Here is a 23744-nt window from a genome sequence, read left to right on the forward strand (position 1 = left end):
GGCTTAATTTTTTTAGATGTCATTTCCCGAGGTAGAACAAAGTAAAACCATGTTTTCTTAAATGGATGGTTGTGGGTGTATACAAATATTTTACTGCAAAATGTGTTTATTTGGTTGATGAAGCTAAACAAAAAATAACAATATACTATATGATTATAATAAAAGATAACAGTCTGCAACAATATCTTTCAAATTCTTTAACTGGAACTCTTGACTGAATGAATGGTACAACTCTTATTATTGCTAAATAACTTCAGGTGAGCCATTTAGAGAAGAAGTGGTTGTGAAGGGTTAACAGAGAAGGAGGAGGAGTGTTTCCCTAATTCTAAACTGAAAGCAAAATACTGACAATACTTGTTGCAACACACACACACACACACACACACACACACACACATACTCTCTCTCTACAAAACCTTCATTCGACAGGACTTACACAGACATACTTAAAAAGACACGTGAGTACAGCAGATAATGATGTATTATTCATTAACAGAATAAAAGCCACACCTGAATCCAGACAAGTTGTTTACCTATTTTCATTTTCTTTGACATTCCCTTGTCCAATGTTTCAATTGGTAAAATGTGCATGTTAGTACGGTCAGAAACATCTGTCAAACGTTTTGACAGATTCATAACTATTAAACTGTGAGAAGTAGCATTCAAGAACTACATCTGATCTGATATATTTTCATCTTTATTCTCAGTGTTTAGAAATGGCCTCTGCCAGCAGTCTCCTGTCTGAAGACCAGTTCCTGTGTTCTATCTGTCTAGATGTGTTCACTGAGCCAATCACCACTCCATGTGGACACAACTACTGTAAAACCTGTGTCACACATTACTGGGACACTAATGATGTGTGTCTGTGTCCACTATGTAACAGAACCTTTAATAAGAGACCAGAAGTCTTTGTCAATACTTTCATTTCTGAGATGGCTGATCAGTTCAGGAAGACAGAGCAGCTGAAAAGAAATTCCAACACAAACCAAGAATCAGCTAAAACAGATGAAGTCTCCTGTGACTTTTGTACTGAGACCAAGCTCAATGCTGTGAAATCCTGTCTGGTGTGTCAGGCCTCCTACTGTAAGACTCACCTGGAGCCTCATCAGAGAGTCTCTGCGTTTAAACGACACAAACTAATCGACCCTGTAAAGAACCTGGAAGACATTCTGTGTAAGAAACATGACAGACCTCTGGAGCTGTTCTGTAAGACTGACCACATGTGTGTTTGTCAGTTCTGCACTGAGTCAGACCACAAGTTACATCAAATCGTATCTCTTAAGGAAGAATATGAAAGAAAGAAGGCTGAGATGGGAAAGGCAGAAGCTGAAGTTCAGCGGATGATCCAACAGAGACAACTGAAGATTCAGGAGGTCAAACACTCAGCAGATCTCAGCCTGAAAGATGCAGACAGGGAGATAACAGACAGCGTGCAGGTCTTCACTACTCTGATCAGCTGTATTGAGAGATGCCAGGCTGAGGTCATTTATGTGATTGAAGAGAAGCAGAAAACCACACAGAAACAGGCTGAAGGTTTCATTAAACAGCTGGAACGGGAAATAACTCAGTTAAAGAAGAGAAGCTCTGAGCTGAAACAGCTCTTACACACGGAGGACCACCTCCACTTCTTCCGCAACTTACCATCGATCAATACCCCTCCTCCCACCAAGGACTGGACAAAGGTCAATGTCTATCAGTCTTCATATGGGCAGACTGTGAGGACAGCTGTGGCTCAGCTGGAGAAGACACTCAGTCAAGAGATGAAGAAGAAGCTGTGTGAGGCTGAGCTGAGGAGGATCCAACAATATGCAGTGGATGTAACTCTGGACCCTGATACAGCACACCGCAAACTCTTCTTGTCTGAGGATGGAAAACGAGTGAGTCATGGAGAGATATGGAAGAAGGTTCTCTCAGACAACACACAGAGATTCTCTTTGTCTGTCTCTGTCTTAGGAAAACAAGGCTTCTCCTCAGGAAGATTTTACTATGAAGTTGAAGTTAAAGGGAAGACTCACTGGACAATAGGAGTAGCCAGTGAGTCCATCAACAGGAAGGGATCAAGCAGCCAGATAGCACCCAGCAACGGTTACTGGACAATATGTATGAGGAATGAAAATGAGTACAAGGCTCTTGTAGGTGTCTTGCTACCTGTAAGAGAAACGCTCCAGAAAGTGGGAGTGTTTGTGGATTATGAGGAGGGTCTGGTCTCCTTTTATGATGTGGAGACCAGAGGTCATCTCTACTCTTTCACTGGCTGCACCTTCACTGACAGACTCTATCCATACTTTAATCCTTTCCCTAATTATAGTGGTAAGAATGCTGTTCCTCTGATCATCTCTCCTGTCAATCACTCAACTTAGACTTAAAGGGTAAGACCACTTTGGTAGAGGTTTGGGTTGTGTAGTTACCTTGCCATGATGTAACTCCAAAGGTGGGCAAGAAATAAAAAATAATTCCTCCATTGATTAGAAATTGATAATTCAAAATATGCTCCTCATTGACTTACATTGTACGCTGAAACAGCTCTCAAAGTCACTCTTTTAGCACATAAATGAACCCAAACATAGCTGATTCAGACAATATAGAACATCACCAAACCCAGTACTGTTTGTTTTTTTAATAAAAATATCAACTTCCTGTTGATTTTACTATTTGAAGATCTGGATCCGGATCCGCCGATCCAGTCCGGGTTTTCTTCTTATTAAAAATGGTAAAATCAACAGGAAGTTGACATTTTTATAAAAAAAAAAAAACAGTACTGGGTTTGGTGATGTTCTATATTGTCTGAATCAACTTTGTTTGCGTTCGTTTTTGTGCTAAAAGAGTGACTTTGAGAGCTGTTTTACCGTACAATGTAAGTCAATGAGGAGCATATTTTGAATTATCAATTTCTAATCAATGGAGCAATATTTTTTTATTTCTTGCCCACCTTTGGAGTTACATCATGGCAAGGTAACTACACAACCCAAACCTCTACCAAAGTGGTCTTGCCCTTTAAATTAAAAGGTTTGTTTTTGTTTAAGACAACAAATGTGTATGTGTAAGGATTCATTTACACGTTTATTTTCTGTCAGCTGTCATTTCAAGACAACAAATGTGTATGTGTAAGGATTCATTTACACCTTTATTTTCTGTCAGCTGTTATTTCGAATCAAGCCATGTATTGTTCATAATCATAACAGATGTATTCTATTAAACTCAAGATAAATGTCTGAAGTACAGCCTAAGACTAATAGATGGAGTTTAGCTTAAATATTTTCTATGTCTGTGAGATTGATGAATCTTATCTACATTTCTTCCTTGACACAATCACTTGATTGTATCATTTATTTCATTGCATTCATCTCAACATGTTGGTTGTGGGACAGGGTGCAGTGGTGAATCATGTCCTGAATGTAGGGGGTTCCCTTCTTCTTATGTTTTCAGTGTTTACACAACACAATAAAAACACAATAATCAGATGGAAGAAGGTACTTTCTTTTCTTTTTACTTTTCAGAAGGTAATAACTTAGACCATTTTAACTCAAGTAAAATAATGTTATACAAACATATACCGGTAATTCTACATCTAATTCTGACACTAATGGTTAGTATTAATGCATATATTGTTTCAAAGACAAACATTACAATAAAACATTGATTTTAAGAAACACGTATTTTAACTTACAGGTTAGGGAGGATTTCATAACGTCCAGTGAAATAAATAGGCCTACAGTACATGAAAAGCTGCTTATCTCACCAAATAATGTATTGGTATATTTACAAATTGACAATATTTGTAGAAACTAAAAGGGTTAAAAGTTCATCCACACTCAGCCCTGGACTAATCAGAGTCACTGGATTCATTTGAAGATGCGGATGGAGAGACAGGGGGGGGGGACAAAAGACACTAGTGTTGCCCGTGTCAACGTTGTCCGGGAGCACTCTGAGTTCCGACCAGTCTCCATGGTTGTCCCCCAGGGCTCAATCTTAGGCCCCGTCCTTTTTACTTTATATATTAATATTATTTCTGCTCTTAATGACTGCTATGCCCAACTTTACACAGACGACACGGTGACTGTGTTGCCGACACAGCCCAGCTTGCCACTAGGAATCTGCAGCTTGCTTTCAATGCTCTCCAGGATGCACTGGTTGAGCTTAGGCTTGTTCTGAATGCAAGCAAAACTAAGTTCATGGTATTCACTAGGGCTAGAACCACCAACCATGACCATTTAGCCATAATCTCTTCGAGTGACTCTACAATTGAGAGGGTCTCAAAATATAAGTATCTTGGCATCTGGCCTGATGAGAAATTGTCATTTAAATTTCACATTGAAAATCTTGTCACCAAACTAATACAAATGTGTTTCTCTTAATAGAAACAAAGCATGCTTTCCTGCATCCTGTAAAAAAAACAATTATTGAAGCCACTTTTCTCTCAGCTTTAGATTATGGGGACATTATTTATAGGATTGCTGCTCCATCAATTTTAAAGCACTTTGACACTGTGTACCATTCTGCCTTAAGATGGGTAACTGGTGACAGTTATGGTACCCATCACTGTACTCTCTACTATGGGAACGCAGGCTTATCCTCTCTCTCTCTAAGAGGCGTGATAAGCACTGGTATCTGTTTATTTGTAAAGCCATCTCAGGAATGCTCCCCCCTTTATATTTGTTCTATGTTGGATCAGAACCCTAGTCCCTACCAGACCCACTTGAGTGACTTCCTGACGCTCAAAGTTCCATTTGCTCATACAGAGCAAGGCAAGGCAGCATTCTCTGTTAGTGCTCCATCTGCTTGGAATGAGCTCCAGAAGTCCTTAAGTCCAGATCACTGCCTTCCTTGGGTCAACAGGGCAATGGTTTCCAACACTGTTGTTCCAGAGTATAACTGCTTTAATTGATTTCTGGTCTATCTGTTTTAGTTTTTTGAGTATTTTTTTTTCTGTCTTCTGATTTAATATTGATTAATGTATATTATATATATTCCTGTTGATTATTGTGTTCTGTATCTCGGCTACATTGAAAATGAGGGCCTGCCCCTCAACTGTACTCCGAGTTGAAATAACGGTTATGATGATGATGACAGGAAAGAGGTCTAAGGAGAAAATGGTGATATTAAAAGTGTGGGCATCAAGGCCACTGAGGTCTTATAGGCCATATATATTTCTGTCAAGGGCATAAGTCCAAACTGAGAGAGCACAGTGGCCTTGCCATGGCCTTCATGGCTTCTGTGAAACCCTGACACAAGCGCACGCACACACAGAGCTCACACAACGCATAATGCTACATGATTCTTAATAAATAGTATACAGTATGTTATTGACAACATAATATTACAAATACTTTATTAAGCCAAATTACAATAACATTTATAATCATAATACTATAAACCATAACACTACCCCTACTACTACTACGGCAGACAGGGAGGAAAATCTTAAGGGCCAAATAACGGCAAAGGGCAAAAATGTATAAATAAAAAATGTTTTAAGGGAACATGAGGTTGCATCCTACATTGGACATCAAAGATTAGGATGAATGTATATGTTGTCTCCAAGACACTGAGGCCTCCAGGAACCTTTAAACAAATGAAAATCATTCACTTGAAGAAGGCCTGGGTACAAGAAGGTGAGTGAAGCAGACACTGGAATCCACCATCACAGCCAGTAGATGGCGTCAGTACCCATGAAAACATTTTTATGCTCAGCAAATGCAGAATTATAGTTAGAGGAACAACTCTTCAAAAAAGGCTTTCGTTTTTGAGATATCATTTTTTTCTTAAATGGATGGTTTTGGTTGTATAAAAATATTTTACTGCAAAATGTGTTTATTTGGTTGATGTTTGGATCCTGTCCAAAACTGAAAATGGTTAAAATGTATAGGCTGCTTCAAAAGATCTCTGGAAATGATGATCAGAATGTCCCCCAGTTACTGCACACATAAAGCAAAGATTTGTATGAATAGCGGATACCTTTGTCCATCTGATCTTTTAAATGTATATACTTAAACACATGAATTATAGCCAGAAGTTGAACAGGAAATGAAAAATCCAAAAGGTTTGTTTGTACAGTATGTCAGTTATTATTAAAGTCAGGAGACCAATTACCAAAGAATGTCACTTAAATGTACCCATACCAAAGACCGTTGCCACCAGCCTCTAACAGGCAGCCAGCACTTTAACAGATACAATACAATGGAGAGAACACAAAAAAAGAAAAGAAAAGAAAAAAAACTATATTTAATACAAACTAACAGATTCAAAAGATAATTCTTTATGATTTTAAATATACTCATTTTATTTAGTGTTTTCTTTAGAAACAAACAATAACAATATACTGTGTGATTATAATAAAAAAATAAAAAATAAAAATAACAGGCTGCATGACACTATAGTTTCCACATTATTTAACTGAAACTCTTAATGAATTGTAAAACTCTAATTATTGCTAAATAACTTCCGACGAAGCCATTTAATTCAGGATGACATAGTCTGTTATTAAAGCTGAAATAAGAGACTTTGAGAGCAATTGAACCATCCTTGATTTCCAAGACCTTTGACCTTTCACCACCTAGGCTACGTTTAATCAGTTCAGACAGACACAAGGAAGGACAGAGATTTCACACATTTAACATAATATAACCCTTTTAAACCACAAAGATCAAACACACACACACACACACACACACACACACACACACACACACACACACACACACACACACACACACACACAAACATTACTGAACCAGGGAGATCAATCTGAACGCAACTGAAGGCAACAGTGTTCCACACTTAAATAAAGATAAGCAACAAAGTTAAATGTAAAGGTTTTTCCTTTCTCTCTCATGATGAGAATGATGTAAATGGTAGCTAGAAGAAGAGATTGTGAAGGGTTAACAGCTACAAGGAGGAGGAGTTTCTACCTCAGTGTAAACAATACCTTGACTGTAAACAGGAACTAATGTGCTGACACCCATACCTCTATGGCTGACACACACTGTCTACAAAGCCTTCATTCAACAGGACTTACACAGAAATACTGACAACTTAAAGACTTGTGAGTACAGCAGATAATGATGTATATCATACATGGGCAACTGGCTGCCCGGGGGCCACATGCGGGCGGCCCCCACCTTCACTTAATGCGGCCCTCAGGTTAATGTCAGAATACTGATATATTATTGATTTCAGCTGCTACAATTCCAAAACATGACCCGCTTCACTGACCCGCTTCACTTACTTCAGTCTATATTAGTAGCTTAATGACTAGTACTACATTTCTATTGTATTTTTTATGTCCAATGTATTTGTATTTAAGTTCATAAAGTTAACATAAGTATACTAAATGTATACTAAACTAAATGCATTTTAAATAAAAAAAAATGTTTCTTTTCAGGATTCCGATTCAAAAATAGCAAAAAAAAATAGGATTCCAATTCAAAAATAGCAAAAATAGCAGATCTACAAGCTCAAAAGCCGATAGATCGGCTATTTTTACTACTTTTGTGTGACATACTGTAGAATGGCAAAGTATGGAATTAATTTACGAAAAAAAAGTTAAAATACGGAGATAAGAGGTTTTTGTCCGACAGTATGTGCAATGTGTCCCTCTGGAGTGAGTGTGGAAATATAGTGTGCGTTTGGAAATTGCACACCGGAGCGCACTCGCCTATTAGTTTGTATTGGCCAGTGTAGTGTCCCTTTCCATCATCAAAGTTGCATCACCCCTGATGTATATTATTCATTAACAGAGTAAAAGTTAACTGTGTTTACCTAGCCCTGGTCCATAGTGTTAGAAGGGGTTCTCCTTAGGAGAACTCCTTCTAACACTATGGACCAGAGTTAATGTTTACCCATTTTCATGTTCCATGACATTCCCCTGTCCGGTCAAACGTTTTGTGCTCTATTCCTACAATCCAGACCAGATTCATAATAAGCTGTGAGAAGTAGCATTCAAGAACTACATCTGATCTGATATATTTTCATCTTTATTCTCAGTGTGTAGAAATGGCGTCTGCCAGCAGTCTCCTGGCTGAAGACCAGTTCCTGTGTTCTATCTGTCTGATTGTGTTCACTGATCCAATCACCACTCCATGTGGATGTGGACAATACTACTGCAAAACCTGTATCACACGTTACTGGGACACTAATGATGTGGTGTGTCAGTGTCCACTATGTACAATGGTCTTTGATAAGAGACCAGAAGTCTTTGTCAATACTGTCATTTCTGAGATGGCTGATCAGTCCAAGAAGACAGAGCAGCTGAAAATAAGTTCCAACACAAACCAAGAACCTGCTAAACCAGATGAAGTCTCCTGTGACATTTGTACTGAGACCAAGCTCAAGGCCCTGAAGTCCTGCCTCGTGTGTCTGGCCTCCTACTGTGAGACTCACCTGGAGCCTCATCAGAGAGTCTCTGCGTTTAAACGACACAAACTAATCGACCCGGTAAAGAACCTGGAAGGCATTATGTGTGAGAAACATGACAGACCTCTGGAGCTGTTCTGTAAGACTGACTATGTGTGTGTTTGTCAGTTCTGCACTCAGTCAGACCACAAGCTACATCAAATTATATCTCTGAAAGAAGGATATGACGGTAAGAAGGCTGAGCTGGAAGTGACAGAGGCTGAAGTTCAGCGGATGATCCAACAGAGACAACTGAAGATTCAAGAGGTCAAACAATCACTAGATCTCAGCAAGAAAGATGCAGACAAGGAGATAACAGACAACGTGCAGGTCTTCACTACTCTGATCAGGTGTATTGAGAGAAGCCAGGCTGAGGTTGTTCATGTGATTGAAGAGAAGCAGAAAACCACAAAGAAACAGGCTGACGGTTTCATTAAAGGGATGGAACAAGAGATCACTGAGTTAGAGAAGAGAAGCTCTGAGCTGAAACAGCTCTTACACACTGAGGACCACATCCACTTCCTCCAGAACGTCAGGTCCATCAACACCCCTCTATCCATCAAGGACTGGACAAAAGTCAATGTCCATCACTCTTCATACGGGGAGACTATGAGGACAGCTGTGGCTCAGCTGGAGAAGACACTCAGTCTAGAGATGAAGAAGCTGTGTGAGGCTGAGCTGAGGAGGATCCAACAATATGCAGTGGATGTAACTCTGGACCCTGATACAGCACACTGTGAACTCTTCATGTCTAGCGATGGAAAACAAGTGAATGATGGACGCACAAAGAAGAACCTCCCAGTGAACACAAAGAAGAACCTCCCAGTCAACACAAAGAGATTCTCTAGATATATCTTTGTCTTAGGAAAACAAAGCTTCTCCTCAGGAAGATTTTACTATGAGGTTCAGGTTAAAGACAAGACTCAATGGTTTTTAGGAGTGGCCAGAGAGTCCATTGACAGGAAGTTGGATTCCATCATACGGGGACCCACCAACGGTTACTGGACTATAGATATGATTAATGGAAATGAGTACTATGCTGCTGCTGACATTCATGTCCTCCTCCCTGTACGAGAGAAAGCCCAGAAGGTGGGAGTGTTTGTGGATTATGAGGAGGGCCTGGTCTCCTTTTATGATGTGGAGACGGGAGTTATAATCCACTCTTACACTGGCTGCACCTTCACTGAGAGACTCTGTCCATTCTTCTGTCCTGGACTTAATGAAGGTGGTAAAAACTCTGCTCCTCTGATCATTTCACCTGTCAATCACCCAGATTAGACTTATCCTCTGTTTTTGTTGTTGTTGGTGTTTTTGTTTTCATGAAAAGGCTTGTTTTCATTTAAGACAACAAATGTGTGTATGGAAGGGTTCATTTACAGGTTTATTTCCAGTCAAATCTGGCCGAAGGGAATTCTCCATTGAAGTATTTAGCTTAAAATGCTTTCTCTGTCTGTGGTACTTACTTACGTTAAGGACTTAATCTTATATTTTATTTTTATTTTTATTGCATTCAAGTTTCAGTTCAACTCAACATTTCTGTTGGATCATGTCCTGAAGGTCCTGTGTTTGTAAACTGAGCACGATAAAAACAATAATCAGAGCTTATTATTATTTTTATTATTATTATTACCATCTTTTTACTTCTCTGGGTAATAACATAAAATTATAGCAATTCATAATTATATAAGTAAAATTTCATTGACATAATATTAATACAGGGTTTAGCTTCATTCTAGTTGAGAAAACTAAGAAAAGGTGAGTATTTGAAGCAGTTATACTGATTATGTTAGATCCAACCACAAACAAATGGAAAATGTAATCTGTGTCACAATAATTGTACTGAGAATAAACTCTGTCATTCAGTTTGCAGTTGAACAGACTCACTCAAAATGTTCTAATCACTGAAGATTAAACCACTACATGTTCCTGGCGCGTTGTTGCTGTTTTCTTTTTCTGCATTTTGTCAATTCAAAAAAAAATCTGCTTTGTCAGTCCCTGCCTATGCCTATGCCAATGCCTATGTACAGCTTCAGAGCGATTGGCTAACTTATTGAGGAGAAGAATGGATACAGAAGGACACAGTGGATAGAGTTTTCTCAATTTGATAGTACGATTAATACGCTTAATTTTACAGTTTACTGAATAGAATAGATATTGAAGCCTTCTTTATCTGAGATATACTTGATAACTCAAAGCCCAGAAAGTTGAAGACAGCATGGGTACAAGATGGTGAAGCAGGCACTGGAATCCACCATCACAGCCAGTCAATGGCACCAATACCTTTGAAAACAGTTTGATGTTGCTGACGCTCAACTGTAGAATGAAGTTATGAGTGATAGACAGACACAGTCACATACTAAAGAGAGTGATAACTGAGAGTCAGTGCTAAATGACTTCAGGTGAAGATATTTAATTTGGGATGAGAAGAGATATTTTGTTATTAATTATAACAACAGACGCAACAGTCTGTTGTTATAATTAATGTCAACATATTAATGTACCGTATGTCTGTTATTAAAGCTGAACCTATAGTGATGTCTCCTAAATCATGGCAGTAAGGAAAGAGGCAAATGGAGATTTATGGCATGAGATATTCAAGATGTTTCAGAGACTTTGAGGAAGTGAACCATGCTTGGAAATGAAGCCTATAAGATGATGAAGACTCAAATCCTTAAAGCAAAGCTCCATATCAACACGTGAGGAAGTTAAGGTCATTCTCCTGCAGTTGTATTATCCATGTATAACGAAAATTACAAATGACTGAAATTAAGAAGCTGAAAACATAACAAAACATGATGAATGTCAGATAAGTTGATTTTGCTGCAGGTCGAGGAGAAAGTGAACAGCAACGAACAGCTGTTAAAGCTATTATGTACATTTAGCAATACATGGAGGTGGATACATTGTCTGGGAAGCCATGCTAATAAGTGTTTGGTGCACACTGCCTATTCTCAAATTCCTTCTTGTTTATTTATGGACCTGGCCTTTGACCCAGTGTTCTGGTACCAGGCATGCAATGTTCATTTGGTATGTTCTTGCACTCTATTTCAATGACGTGATGCGCACGTCGCTTAACACCTACACTGCAAGTCACACAATGGACAATTGATATGCATGCAGGCTTATTCCTATGTTATATTCGCTAGGTGTGAGTCGGGAGCCTTTGAAAACTTTGTTGAGGTGCGAATTTAAAGTAGTTTTAAATCTATGCGTGTGCCTGCGTGTGCTCCTGGTCAAATAGGTTCCGGCACGGTGTGCAAAGGCCGTCCAGTGAGCATTGCACCCCTGTCTGGTACTCATAGGAGATGCCTAGGCCGAGGAGCCAATAAGAATGGACCAATGGGAGCGACAGAGATAAAAACAGATTAGATGAACTAATAGTGCAACAGATGAACTAATAGTGCAACACTTCAAGAGTGTTGTAGAGCCTAATTCTACTGTCAGGAAGAACAGAGGACTAAGCACATCTAGCCTAACATTCATATTTTCTTTAACTTGGTGTTCATGGTTTCACAATACATGCCCTCCTTGATTGATTGATTGATATTTTTCACCATATATTTGTACATATATGTCAAAAGGGTAACATCTCAAAAAGGCTTGAGAGCTTATCTCCATTGCGGCCCTTTTAGTGGAAATGTGTGTAAACTAAGTGCCATGTGTTTGGGGGGTGGGGGTACAGAGACATACAATATAATATAACCCATAATAATTACATTCATACATTTTTAACTTACTAAACTAAAAGGCAAAATAGCAAAGATCAACAAGGCTTTAGTTTTTGAGATGTCATTGCCAGAGGTAGAACAAGTTAAAATCATGTTTTTTTTATTAAATGGATGGTTGTGGTTGTGTACAAATATTCTTCTGCAAAATGTGTTTATTTGGTTGATGTTTGGATCCTGTCCAAAACAGGATTGACTTGAATGACTGAATGAATTATAAAACTCTAATTATTGCTGAATAGCTTCAGGTGAAGCCATTTTATTCAGTTATTAAAGCTGAAATAATTACATTTGATACATGGAGACTACATCAGAGACTCTGTGAGCAATTGGACCATCCTTAATCTCCAAGACCTTTGACCACCTACTAATAATCAGTTCAGACAGACGCAAGGAAGCAACCATTTTAAACCACAAAGATCATGATGCAGAGAACACACTGACTCAAAATCATGGATGCATTAATTGATTAATTAATTGTAATTCATTCTTTATATCCTTTATTCATTAAATTCAGGCTCATGGACATAAACTCATCATCCCATAAAATTATATATGCAAGGCCTTACTATAGCTAGAGAAATTAGTAATATTATCACTATTTAATAATTATAATTGTTTTATATACAAAGAAGCCAGGCAGAGTAAACACACACACACACACACGCACGCAAGCGCGCGCGCACACACACACACACACACACACACACACACACACACACACACACACACACACACACACACACACACACACACACACACACACACACACACACACACACACACACACGCAACAGTGTTCCACACTGAAATAAAGATAAACAACAAGTTAAATGTAAAGGTTTTTCCTTTCTCTCTCATGATGTGAATGGTGTAAATGGCAGCTAGAAGAAAGAGGTTGTGAAGGGTTAACAGCTACAAGGAGGAGGAGTTATTACCTCACTGTAAACAGGAACTAATGTGCTGACACCCATACCTCTAAGGCTGACACACACTGTCTACAACACCATCATTCGACAGGACTTACTTACACAGAAATACTGACAACTTAAAGACTTGTGAGTACAGATAATGATGTATATCATACATGGGCAACTGGCTGCCCGGGGGCCACATGCGGGCGGCCCCCACCTTCACTTAATGCGGCCCTCAGGTTAATGTCAGAATACTGATATATTATTGATTTCAGCTGCTACAATTCCAAAACATGACCCGCTTCACTTACTTCAGTCTATATTAGTAGCTTAATGACTAGTATTACATTTCTATTGTCTTTTTTTATGTCCAATGTATTTGTATTTAAGTTCATAAAGTTAACATAAGTATAACTAAACGCATTTGAAATTAGATAAAAATGTTTCTTTTCAGGATTCCGATTCAAAAATAGCAGATCTACAAGCTGAAAAGCCGATAGATTGGCTATTTTTACTACTTTTGTGTGACATACTGTAGAATGGCGAAGTAAAGAATTAATTTATGAAAAAAGTTAAAATACGGAGAACTGTATTTGATCTGATATATTTTCATCTTTATTCTCAGTGTGTAGAAATGGCGTCTGCCAGCAGTCTCCTGTCTGAAGACCAGTTCCTGTGTTCTATCTGTCTGGACGTGTTCACTGATCTAGTCACCGCTCCATGTGGACACAACTACTGTAAAACCTGTGTCACACCGTACTTTGACACTAATGATGTGTGTCTGTGTCCACAATGTATAATAACCTTTAATGACAGACCAGAAGTCTTTGTCAATACTTTCATGGCTGATCAGTTCACGGAGACAGAGCAGCTGAAAAGAGACTCCAACACAAACCAAGAATCTGCTAAACCACCTGAAGTCTTCTGTGACTTTTGTACTTTTGAGACCAAGCTCAATGCTGTGGCGTCCTGCCTGGTGTGTCTGGCCTCCTACTGTGTGATTCATTTGGAGCCTCATCAGAGAGTCTCTGGGTTTAAGGGACACAAACTAATCGACCCTGTAAAGAACCTGGAAGACTTTTTGTGTAAGAAACATAACATTCCTCTGGAGCTGTTCTGTAAGACTGACTACGTGTGTATTTGTTGGTTCTGCACTGAGTCAGACCACAAGTTCCATGAAATTCTATCTCTGAAAGAGGAATATGACGGTAAGCAGGCTGAGCTGGGAAAGGCAGAAGCTGAAGTTCAGCAGATGATCCAGGAGAGACAACTGAAGATTCAGAAGGTCAAAAACTCAGTAGATATAAGCAAGAAAGATGCAGACAGGGAGATAGCAGACAATGTGCAGGTCTTCACTGCTCTGATCAGCTGTATTGAGAGAAGTCAGGCTGAGGTTGTTGCTGTGATTGAAGAGAAGCAGAAAACCACAGAGAAACGGGCTGAAGGTTTAATTAAAGAGATGGAACAGGAGATCACTGAGTTAATGGAGAGAAGCACTGAGCTGAACCAGCTCTTATACACTGAGGACCACATCCGCTTCCTCCAGAATTTACCATTCATCAACCCCCCTCCACACACCAAGGACTGGACAAAGGTCAATGTCCATCTGTCTTCATACGGGGAGACTATGAGGACAGCTGTGGCTCAGCTGGAGAAGACACTCAGTGAAGAGATGAAGAAGCTGTGTGAGGCTGAGCTGAGGAAGGTCCAGACATATGCAGTGGATGTAACTCTGGACCCTGATACAGCTCACTGTGAACTCTTCGTGTCCAGTGATGGAAAACAAGTGAATGATGGATGCATAAAGAAGAACCTCCCAGTCAACACACAGAGATTCTCTAGATATATCTTTGTCTTAGGAAAACAAAGCTTCGACTTAGGAAGATTTTACTATGAGGTTCAGGTTAAAGACAAGACTCAATGGTTTTTAGGAGTGGCCAGAGAGTCCATCAACAGGAAGCTGGATTCCATCATACGGGGACCCAGCAACGGTTACTGGACTATAGATATGATTAATGGAAATGAGTACTATGCTGCTGGTGACATTCATGTCCTCCTCCCTGCACGAGAGAAATCCCAGAAAGTGGGAGTGTTTGTGGATTATGAGGAGGGCCTGGTCTCCTTTTATGATGTGGAGACGGGAGTTATTATCCACTCTTTCACTGGCTGCACCTTCACTGAGAAAATCTGTCCATTCTTCTGTCCTGGACTTAGTGAAGGTGGTAAAAACTCTGCTCCTCTGATCATTTCACCTGTAAATCACCAAGATTAGACTTATCCTCTGTTTTTGTTGTTGTTGGTGGTGTTTATGAAAAGGCTTGTTTTCATTTAAGGGCGGATTCACACTACGGTCCCGGGTGCAAATCCTGGACCACTTGGCTGATGTTGTGATAGTGTGAACGTTGCGTATCGTTCCCCGAAACGGATCACCGTACCGTACCCGAGACCGCCTCCGGAGATAGTCTCGGATCCGGATCATGTGTACTTTGGTACAGAACGAGGCAATGTGAATCCATCCGTACCAACAGGAGGAAGTGGACTGCTAATCATATATCATTTATATATTTTTAGTTTCAGTTCAACTCAACATTTCTGTTGGATCATGTCCTGGAGGGGGGGGGTCCCCTTCTTGTGTTTGTAAACTGAGCACGATAAAAACAATAATCAGAGCTTATTATTATCTCTATTATTATTATTATCACCTTTTTACTTCACAGGGTAATAACATTAAATAATAGCCATTCATAATTATATGAGTAAAATGTCATTGAAATAATATGATTAAAACAGGGTTTAGCTTCATTCTAGTTGAGAAAACAAAGAAAATGTGAGTTGTATTTGAAGCAGTTATACTGATTATGTTAAATCCAACCACAAACAAATGGAAAATGTAATTTGCTCACAATAATTGTACTGAGAATAAACTCTGTCATTCAGTTTGCAGTTGAACACACTCTAAATGTTCTAATCACTTAAGATGAAACCAATACTATTTATTATACTAATATTTCCATGGCGTGTTATTGCTGTTTTCTTTTTCTGCGTTTTGTCTATAAAAACAAAATCTGATACATTGGCCAACTTATTGGGGAGAAAAATGGATGCAGACAGACAGAGGGACATGTGGATAGTTTTCTCAATTTGATAGTAGGATTAACACTCTTTATTTTACAGTGTACTGAATAGAATAGATATTGAAGCCTTCTTTATCTGAAATATACTTAAAGGTAGGGTAAGTGATATTTTTTTGTTATTTTTGTTTTGTTTTTGTTAAAAGGTTAAAGTACTATATTCTGATAGTAATCATTGCTACAGAGCGTTTGTTCGGTCTCCCCAGCTCTTTAGTAAACAGAATATAGTAGCCTACATTTTCAGGTAGGTGACAACATATAAGCCAATCAGGAGAGAGTACTGAAAACGCATTTTCTGTTTAATAAAGAGGTGGAGAGACATAGAGACTCCTATAACTGAACATACACTCTAATAGCAATGAGTACTATCAGAATACAGAGCTATTTAACACTTATTTTAACAAAAGCAAATCACTTACCCTACCTTTAAGCTAAAAGTGAAGTCAAAAATCTAAATTTTGATTGCAAGATTCAGCTGAAATAAACAACGTCACAGGCTCTACGTGATGTAGCTGTATCTTTTTTCTTGTTGATATTTCGGAGGCATTTTCAAGCTTTCATTTAATAGCGACATTAGATAGTAAATGGCAGAAGACAGATGGGGAATGACAAGCAGCAAAGAGCCTCATCAGGTCATATTCAAACCCGGGCCAGCTGTGCAAGGACTGAGCCGTAGTGGTATGTGCTCTAGGTGAACCACTGCTGCCCAAATAGTGAGGTTACTCATGTATTTAGAGTTCAGGTTTTCATAATGGATGAACAAGGATTGTACAAATGAGGGACCTGGGACTACTACTGTAGCTCCCTAAAAAACTGTTTTTGTTCTACCATCTGCATCTTAGAATCGATCATTTTCCACACCTTTACTACTGCTCAAAGCCCATAGAAAGTTGCTGGGGCTTTGAGTTATCAAGTATAATGCTTGAAGTAACATACATTTGAAGACAGCATGGGTACAACTACAAGCTGGTGAAGCAGGCACTGGAATCCACCATCACAGCCAGTAGATGGCATCAATACCTTTGAAAACAGGTTGATGTTGCTGACACTCAACTGTAGAATGAAGTTATGAGTGTGATGGACAGACACAGTCACATACTAAAGAGAGTGATAACTGAGAGTCAGTGCTAAATGACTTCAACTTCAATCTAATTTGGGATGAGAAGAGATATTCTGTTATGAATTATAACAACAGACGCAACAGTCTGTTATGTCAACATATTAATGTAGGCTACCGTATGTCTGTTATTAAAGCTGAACCTATAGCTATATGTCTCCTAAGGCATGGCAACAAGGAAAGAGGCAAATGGAGATTTGCAGTGTGAGATATTCAAGATGTTTCAGAGACTTTGAGGAAGTGAACCATGCTTGAACAACCTGCTTCTGGAAAATGAAGCCTATAAGATGATGAAGACTCAAATCCTTAAAGCAAAGCTCCATATCAACACGTGAGGAAGTTATGGTCGTCCTCCTGCAGTTGTATTATCCATGTATAAAGAAAATGACAAATGACTGAAATTAAGAAGCTGAAAACATAACATGATGAATGTCAGAGAAGTTGATTTTGCTGCAGGTTGAGGAGAACAGCAACGAACAGCTGTTAAAACTATTATGTACATTTTTTAGCAATATGTGCATGTGGATATATTGTCTGTGAAGCCAGGACAAATGGGAGTGACAGAGATGAAACAGATTAGATGAATTAATAGTGCAACACAATTTTAAGGAGTGTTGTAAGGCCTCATTCTCCTGTCAGGAAGAACTGAGGACTAAGCACCTAGCCTAATTCTTTAACCTGGTGTTCATGCTTTCACAATACATGCTCTCCTTGATTGATTGATTTATTGAATGTTTTTGACCATATGTTTGTACATATATGTCAAAAGGATCAGTGCAAATGTCTGTAAACTGAGTGCCATGTGTATAACCCATAAGTACATTCATAACATTTCAACATACTAAACAAGCAAAATAGCAAAGAACAACATGGGTAGAGAAAAGGGAACCAATTACAACTTCACTAATTGCTGGTTAGGACCAGCTGCTGTCTTAATACATACATTGCATTTTCAACAGCTACCAGGGGGAGGTGTTTCTCAGTAAATCTAAACGTGAAAGTAAAGTGCTGACATTACTTGCAACAGCACTGAGCACACTGGCCCAATTCCAAACTCCACCCTAAGCCCTCAAGCCCTGCACCCTCATTAGCTTAAGGTAAGTCAGCTGGTAAGTGCCTGAGTGTGGGAGGGTTTAAGGGTTCCAAAAGGGTACAAAAGCAATGGAACAGCCCTTTGTGACGTCCCACGTTACCTTGACGACAGATGACAACGTTGCCGTGACAACCAAAGATTCGACTGACACTTGCCTCCCTGTTTGAAACTTCGAATTTCTCTAAATATTATAAACTTTTATATTATAAAATATTATAAAAAAGAGACATTGTATCATGAGTGAAACAGCTATCGATACAGTCAATATAAGTAAATTATATGATAGCCTTAGGAGTAACTTTATATTTCTGGGACACGTTGCTATTTTGCACAACAACTTAGTACAACGAAGTATAAAATAGGGTTGATTAAAGTGTTTAATCAATTTATTTGATAATAAAAAACTCACTAATGAACCCTGGCCTGATGCCATGACATGAATCCCCCCCCCCCCCCCCCCCGCCCTCCGCCCCCCCGCTACTGAGACCGGTGGTAAAATATTAATTCTGCATTTATTTCTCGGCCAGCGACGTCGCAGAAGAAAGGCCTCTTTCCCTTTTAAATCCGGGCACCGTGGGTATCGGCGTCCTCTGGTAACTCCCACTACGCAATGTATTGTGGGCAATTTCTTTGCCAAAGTCTCCAAAGGTGCTGACTTACGGAAAGGGTGCAGAAAGGGGCGTTCCCGAGCCCTCGCTGACTTCAGGCTGACTTTCCGATTTCATTTGGAACAACCCTCAAGCCCTTACGGAGCTCACATGAACGCGCACCCAAGTCAATGAGTCAGTGAGGGGGTGGTTTGGAATTGGGCCGTACGAAACCTTCATTCGACAGGACTTACTTACACAGAAATACTGACAACTTAACGACACGTGACGTGAGTACAGCAGATAATGATGTATTTTATTATTCATTAACAGAATAAAAGCCACAACTGTATCCAGACATGTTGTTTACACACAGCTTCAGCTTCTTTCAGTAAAATCTAAGAGTGAGACTTTAGTGTCATCACATGCACGAGCGCCACACATGCACAAATAAAACAACATTCCATGAAGTGTAGATGTGTGGCAAAAAGGAAACGTTGCAGGGGGGGGGGCTTATGTAATTTTTGAAATATATATATATTTTGTTATCAATTATCATCAACGTTGGCCATCATCTTCAGTTTCAAAGTGCTTTATTTATAAAGCAGCTTAAGTAAGTTCTCACTAATAAACCCCTTTGTTTCTGAGGACATAGACACTAATAACAAATATAATGCAGCTGAGAAACTTTGGTCAACATTATGTAGGCCTACTTGCATAATAGCCTACATGGTCTTTTGGTCGCAAAAAACCTAGTCTACTTTGGATCTGATGCAGGGGTCTTCAACAGGGGGTCCGGGACCCCTAGGGGGTCCTTAGAGTTACTACAGGGGGTCCGCCAAATCTTTGTGTGATATGATGTTTTCTTTTTACCTTAACCACTTGAACCCTAGCATCCCTATTCTGAGGAGAACTTTAGCCAAAAATAGCCGATCTACAAGCTCACAACACCTCGCGTTGTGAGCTTGTAGATCGGCTATTTTTGGCAAAGAGGTGTTTGGTGTAGAGGGAAAAAAAGAGCAGACCAAGTAAACAAAAAAAGTTGAATCTGAAACACAATTTTATACAATATAGAGGGGGTCCCTGCTTCATCTCTCTCTCAGCTAGGGGGTCCTTGGTCTGAAAAGGTTGAAGACCCCTGATCTGATGGATAGGGTTCTGTGCAGACTGCAGTCCATTTGGAAACACTTGGACCTAGCCCTGGTCCAGAGCGTTAGTGAGTTCTCTCTAACTCACTAACACTCTGGACCAGGGCTAACTTGGACCCTACCTGGTCATAGTGTTGTCTGGTTGCTCCTGACATTATCAGAATGGCAGCAGCTAAATCCTTTGATCTCTGATGACCGCAAAATTCTCTGTGTCCTCCTCTTCAATACCTTCGGTTTTGGTCAAACTTTGGATGACTCAAACTAGCGACTCCCGTGGTCGTTAGTTTGAGTCGTCTAAACACTTTCTGTTTCTTTTTCCTCGGTAGCTTTCACTGTTTTAAAATATTTAGTACTAAAAAACTAAATCTGCACACTTTGCAAGCCAGTGAATGAAATCACATGTTGGCTGGTGGGCGTGATGGAATACAAGAACGCCTCGTCCCAAAACACGCTTGCGCCGGGTAAATCCGGCGGGCTCGGTCGGTGAAAGAAATGGGGGCGAGTGTGTTTTGGGGCTGCGTTTCTCGTCAATGTGAGGGTGTTTTAGGACGACGGTTCAACCGTCGTCCTAAAACACCCTCATCCCGGGTCTAATCCGGAGGCCACGGTCCGAAAAAAATGGGGCAGTGTGTTTTAGGACGAGCGTTCCATTTTCCACCCGGTTGCTGTTTTTTGTTTTTTTTTGCTGTGAAAGGGGGGGAAAAGCGTGTGAAATGGAAGTGTGGCGTGAGGCGTAAGAAGAGGTTAAATTGCGTGACTCACTCTCAAAGGGTGAGACTTGGCAGCTCTGTGTTTACCTATTTTTTTATTCCATGACATTCCCCTGTCCAGTCTTTCAATTGGTCAAATTGGCATGTTAGTAGACGTAGTACAGTATGTGATCTAACTACAATCCAGACCAGATTCATAATAATCTGATGTATTTTCATCTTTATTCTCAGTGTGTAGAAATGGCGTCTGCCAGCAGTCTCCTGTCTGAAGACCAGTTCCTGTGTTCTATCTGTCTGGATGTGTTCACTGATCCAATCACCACTCCATGTGGACACAACTACTGTAAAACCTGTATCACACATTACTGGGACACTAATGATGTGTGTCTGTGTCCACTATGTAAAAAGACCTTTAATAAGAGACCAGAAGTCTTTATCAATACTTTCATTTCTGAGATGGCTGATCAGTTCAGGAAGACACTGAAAAGAAGGCAGCTGAAAAGAAGTTCCAACACAAACCAAGAATCTGCTCAATCAGATGAAGTCTCCTGTGACATTTGTACTGAGACCAAGCACAATGCTGTGAAGTCCTGCCTGGTGTGTCAGGCCCAAGGGGCAAGGCTGAGATATTTACTATGAGGCCAACCCGGATGTTTAGTAAATGTCCAGCGAGAGGCGCTGTTTCACCCGTGCCGACCTGTGAGTTCAGAAAGAATTTATTTTAACGCAAGCCAATGGGTTTTTACCAACTTTCAGACTCGATTTTCTTACTGTAATAAAAATTGTCATAAATTCTATATGCTTCCAGTCGCTAGTTTAAAGTCTCCTTTCAATCATCAGGATATGCGTTTTGCTAAATTATGGTTCTATTTATTATAAAATTGACGATAAAGTAGGCTATTCTCTAGGAGGGGCGGGATGATTTGATTGACATGCTACACAACCAATAGCATTCATTCCCCGCCCCCCGCTCTTGATTGACAAGTTACCCAACCAATAATGGTCTGAACTCATTCTGACGCGTAGTGAAAGATGGCGGAGCCACAGTCTGCAGCAAAGGATTCATTTTCGGTCTGTAGAAAGCAGCGGAGGGGGTTTGTCCATCTCATTTATACAGTCTATGGTCAGGCCTCCTACTGTAAGACTCACCTGGAGCCTCATCAGAGAGTCTCTGCGTTTAAACGACATAAACTAATCGACCCTTTAAAGAACCTGGAAGACATTATGTGTAAGAAACATGACAGACCTCTGGAGCTGTTCTGTAAGACTGACCACATGTGTGTTTGTCTGTTCTGCACTGAGTCAGACCACAGGTTACATCGGATTGTATCTCTAAAAGAAGAATATGAAGGAAAGAAGGCTGAGCTGGAAAGGACAGAGGCTGAAGTCCAGCAGATGATCCAGGAGAGACAACTGAAGATTCAGGAGGTCAAACAATCAGTAGATCTCAGCAAGAAAGATGCAGACAAAGAGATAGCAGACAGCGTGCAGGTTTTCACTACTCTGATCAGCTGTATTGAGAGAAGCCAGGCTGAGGTTGTTGACGTGATTGAAGAGAAGCAGAAAAACAAAAAGGAACAGGCTGAAGGTTTTATTAAAGAGATGGAGCAAGAGATCACTGAGTTAAAGAAGAGAAGCTCTGAGCTGAAGCAGCTCTCACGCACTGAGGACCACATCCGTTTCCTCCAGAATATACCATCCATGAACACCCCTCCACCCACTAAGGACTGGACCAAGATCAATGTCCAGCAATCTTCATACGGGGAAACTATGAGGACAGCTATGGCTCAGCTGGAGAAGACACTCAGTCAAGAGATGAAGAAGAAGATGGGTGATGCTGAACTGAGGAGGATCCAGCAATATGCAGTGGATGTAACTCTGGACCCTGATACAGCACACTGCAATCTCATCCTGTCTGAGGATGGAAAACAAGTGAATGATGGAGACATAAGTAAGAACCTCCCAGACAACACACAGAGATTCTCTCCATATATCTTTGTCTTAGGCAAACAAAGCTTCTCCTCAGGAAGATTTTACTATGAGGTTCAGGTTAAAGACAAGACTCAATGGTATTTAGGAGTGGCCAGAGAGTCCATCGACAGGAAGCTGGATCCAATCACACTGACCCCCAACAACGGTTACTGGACTCTAGATATGATTAATGGAAATGAGTACTATGCTGCTGCTGACCCTCATGTCCTCCTCCCTGTACGAGAGAATGTCCAGAAAGTGGGAGTGTTTGTGGATTATGAGGAGGGTCTGGTCTCATTTTATGATGTGGAGGCCAGAGTTCATCTCTACTCTTTCACTGGCTGCACCTTCACTGAGAAACTCTATCCATTCTTTTGTCCTGAACTTCATGATGGTGGCAAAAACTCTGCTCCTCTGATCATTTCTCCTGTCAATCACCCAGATTAGACTTATCCTCTGTTGTTTTTGTTGTTGATGGTGTTTTGTTTTCTTTATGAAAAGGCTAGTTTTTCATTTAAGACAACAAATGTGTGTATGGAATGGTTCATTTACAGGTTTATTTCCAGTCAAATCAAGCCATTTAACTGTCGTTCATTCTGGCCGAAGGGAGTTCGCCATTGAAATATTTAGCTTAAAATGTCTTTGTCTGTGGTACTATTGCAATCTTGCTTACGTTAAGGGCTTAATCTTATATTTTATTTAATTTTATTGCATTCAAGTTTCAGTTCAACTCAACATTTCTGAAGCAATGGGGGGGTCCCCTTCTTGTGTTTGTAAACTGAACACGATAAAAACAATAATCAGAGCTTATTATTATTTTTTTTATTATTATCATAATTATGTTTTACTTCTCAGAGGGTAATAACATGTATGATGGACCAAAAAGCATTTTGATTTCACACTACAAAATAATAGCGATTTATAATTATATAAATAAAATGTCATTGAAATTATAAT

The 23744-nt window shown here is 39.8% G+C and overlaps 1 protein-coding gene across 1 annotated transcript; it reads left to right on the plus strand.

Moving 5' to 3' along the window:
- Positions 1 to 368: 368 nt before the first annotated feature.
- On the plus strand, positions 369 to 23460 carry LOC311051636 (uncharacterized protein). The gene is made up of 7 exons (XM_084066216.1): positions 369 to 458; positions 708 to 2348; positions 8152 to 9667; positions 11633 to 11661; positions 13656 to 15113; positions 21048 to 21422; positions 21945 to 23460. Exons 2-7 carry the CDS (start codon positions 717 to 719, stop codon positions 23232 to 23234), a joined length of 6300 nt encoding a protein of 2099 aa, XP_083922342.1. The 5' UTR covers positions 369 to 458; positions 708 to 716; the 3' UTR covers positions 23235 to 23460.
- The last annotated feature ends 284 nt before the right edge of the window (positions 23461 to 23744 follow it).

This window comes from Gymnoscopelus microlampas (genome assembly GCF_963454915.1).
Source record: "Gymnoscopelus microlampas genome assembly, chromosome: 9".
NCBI lineage: Eukaryota > Metazoa > Chordata > Actinopteri > Myctophiformes > Myctophidae > Gymnoscopelus > Gymnoscopelus microlampas.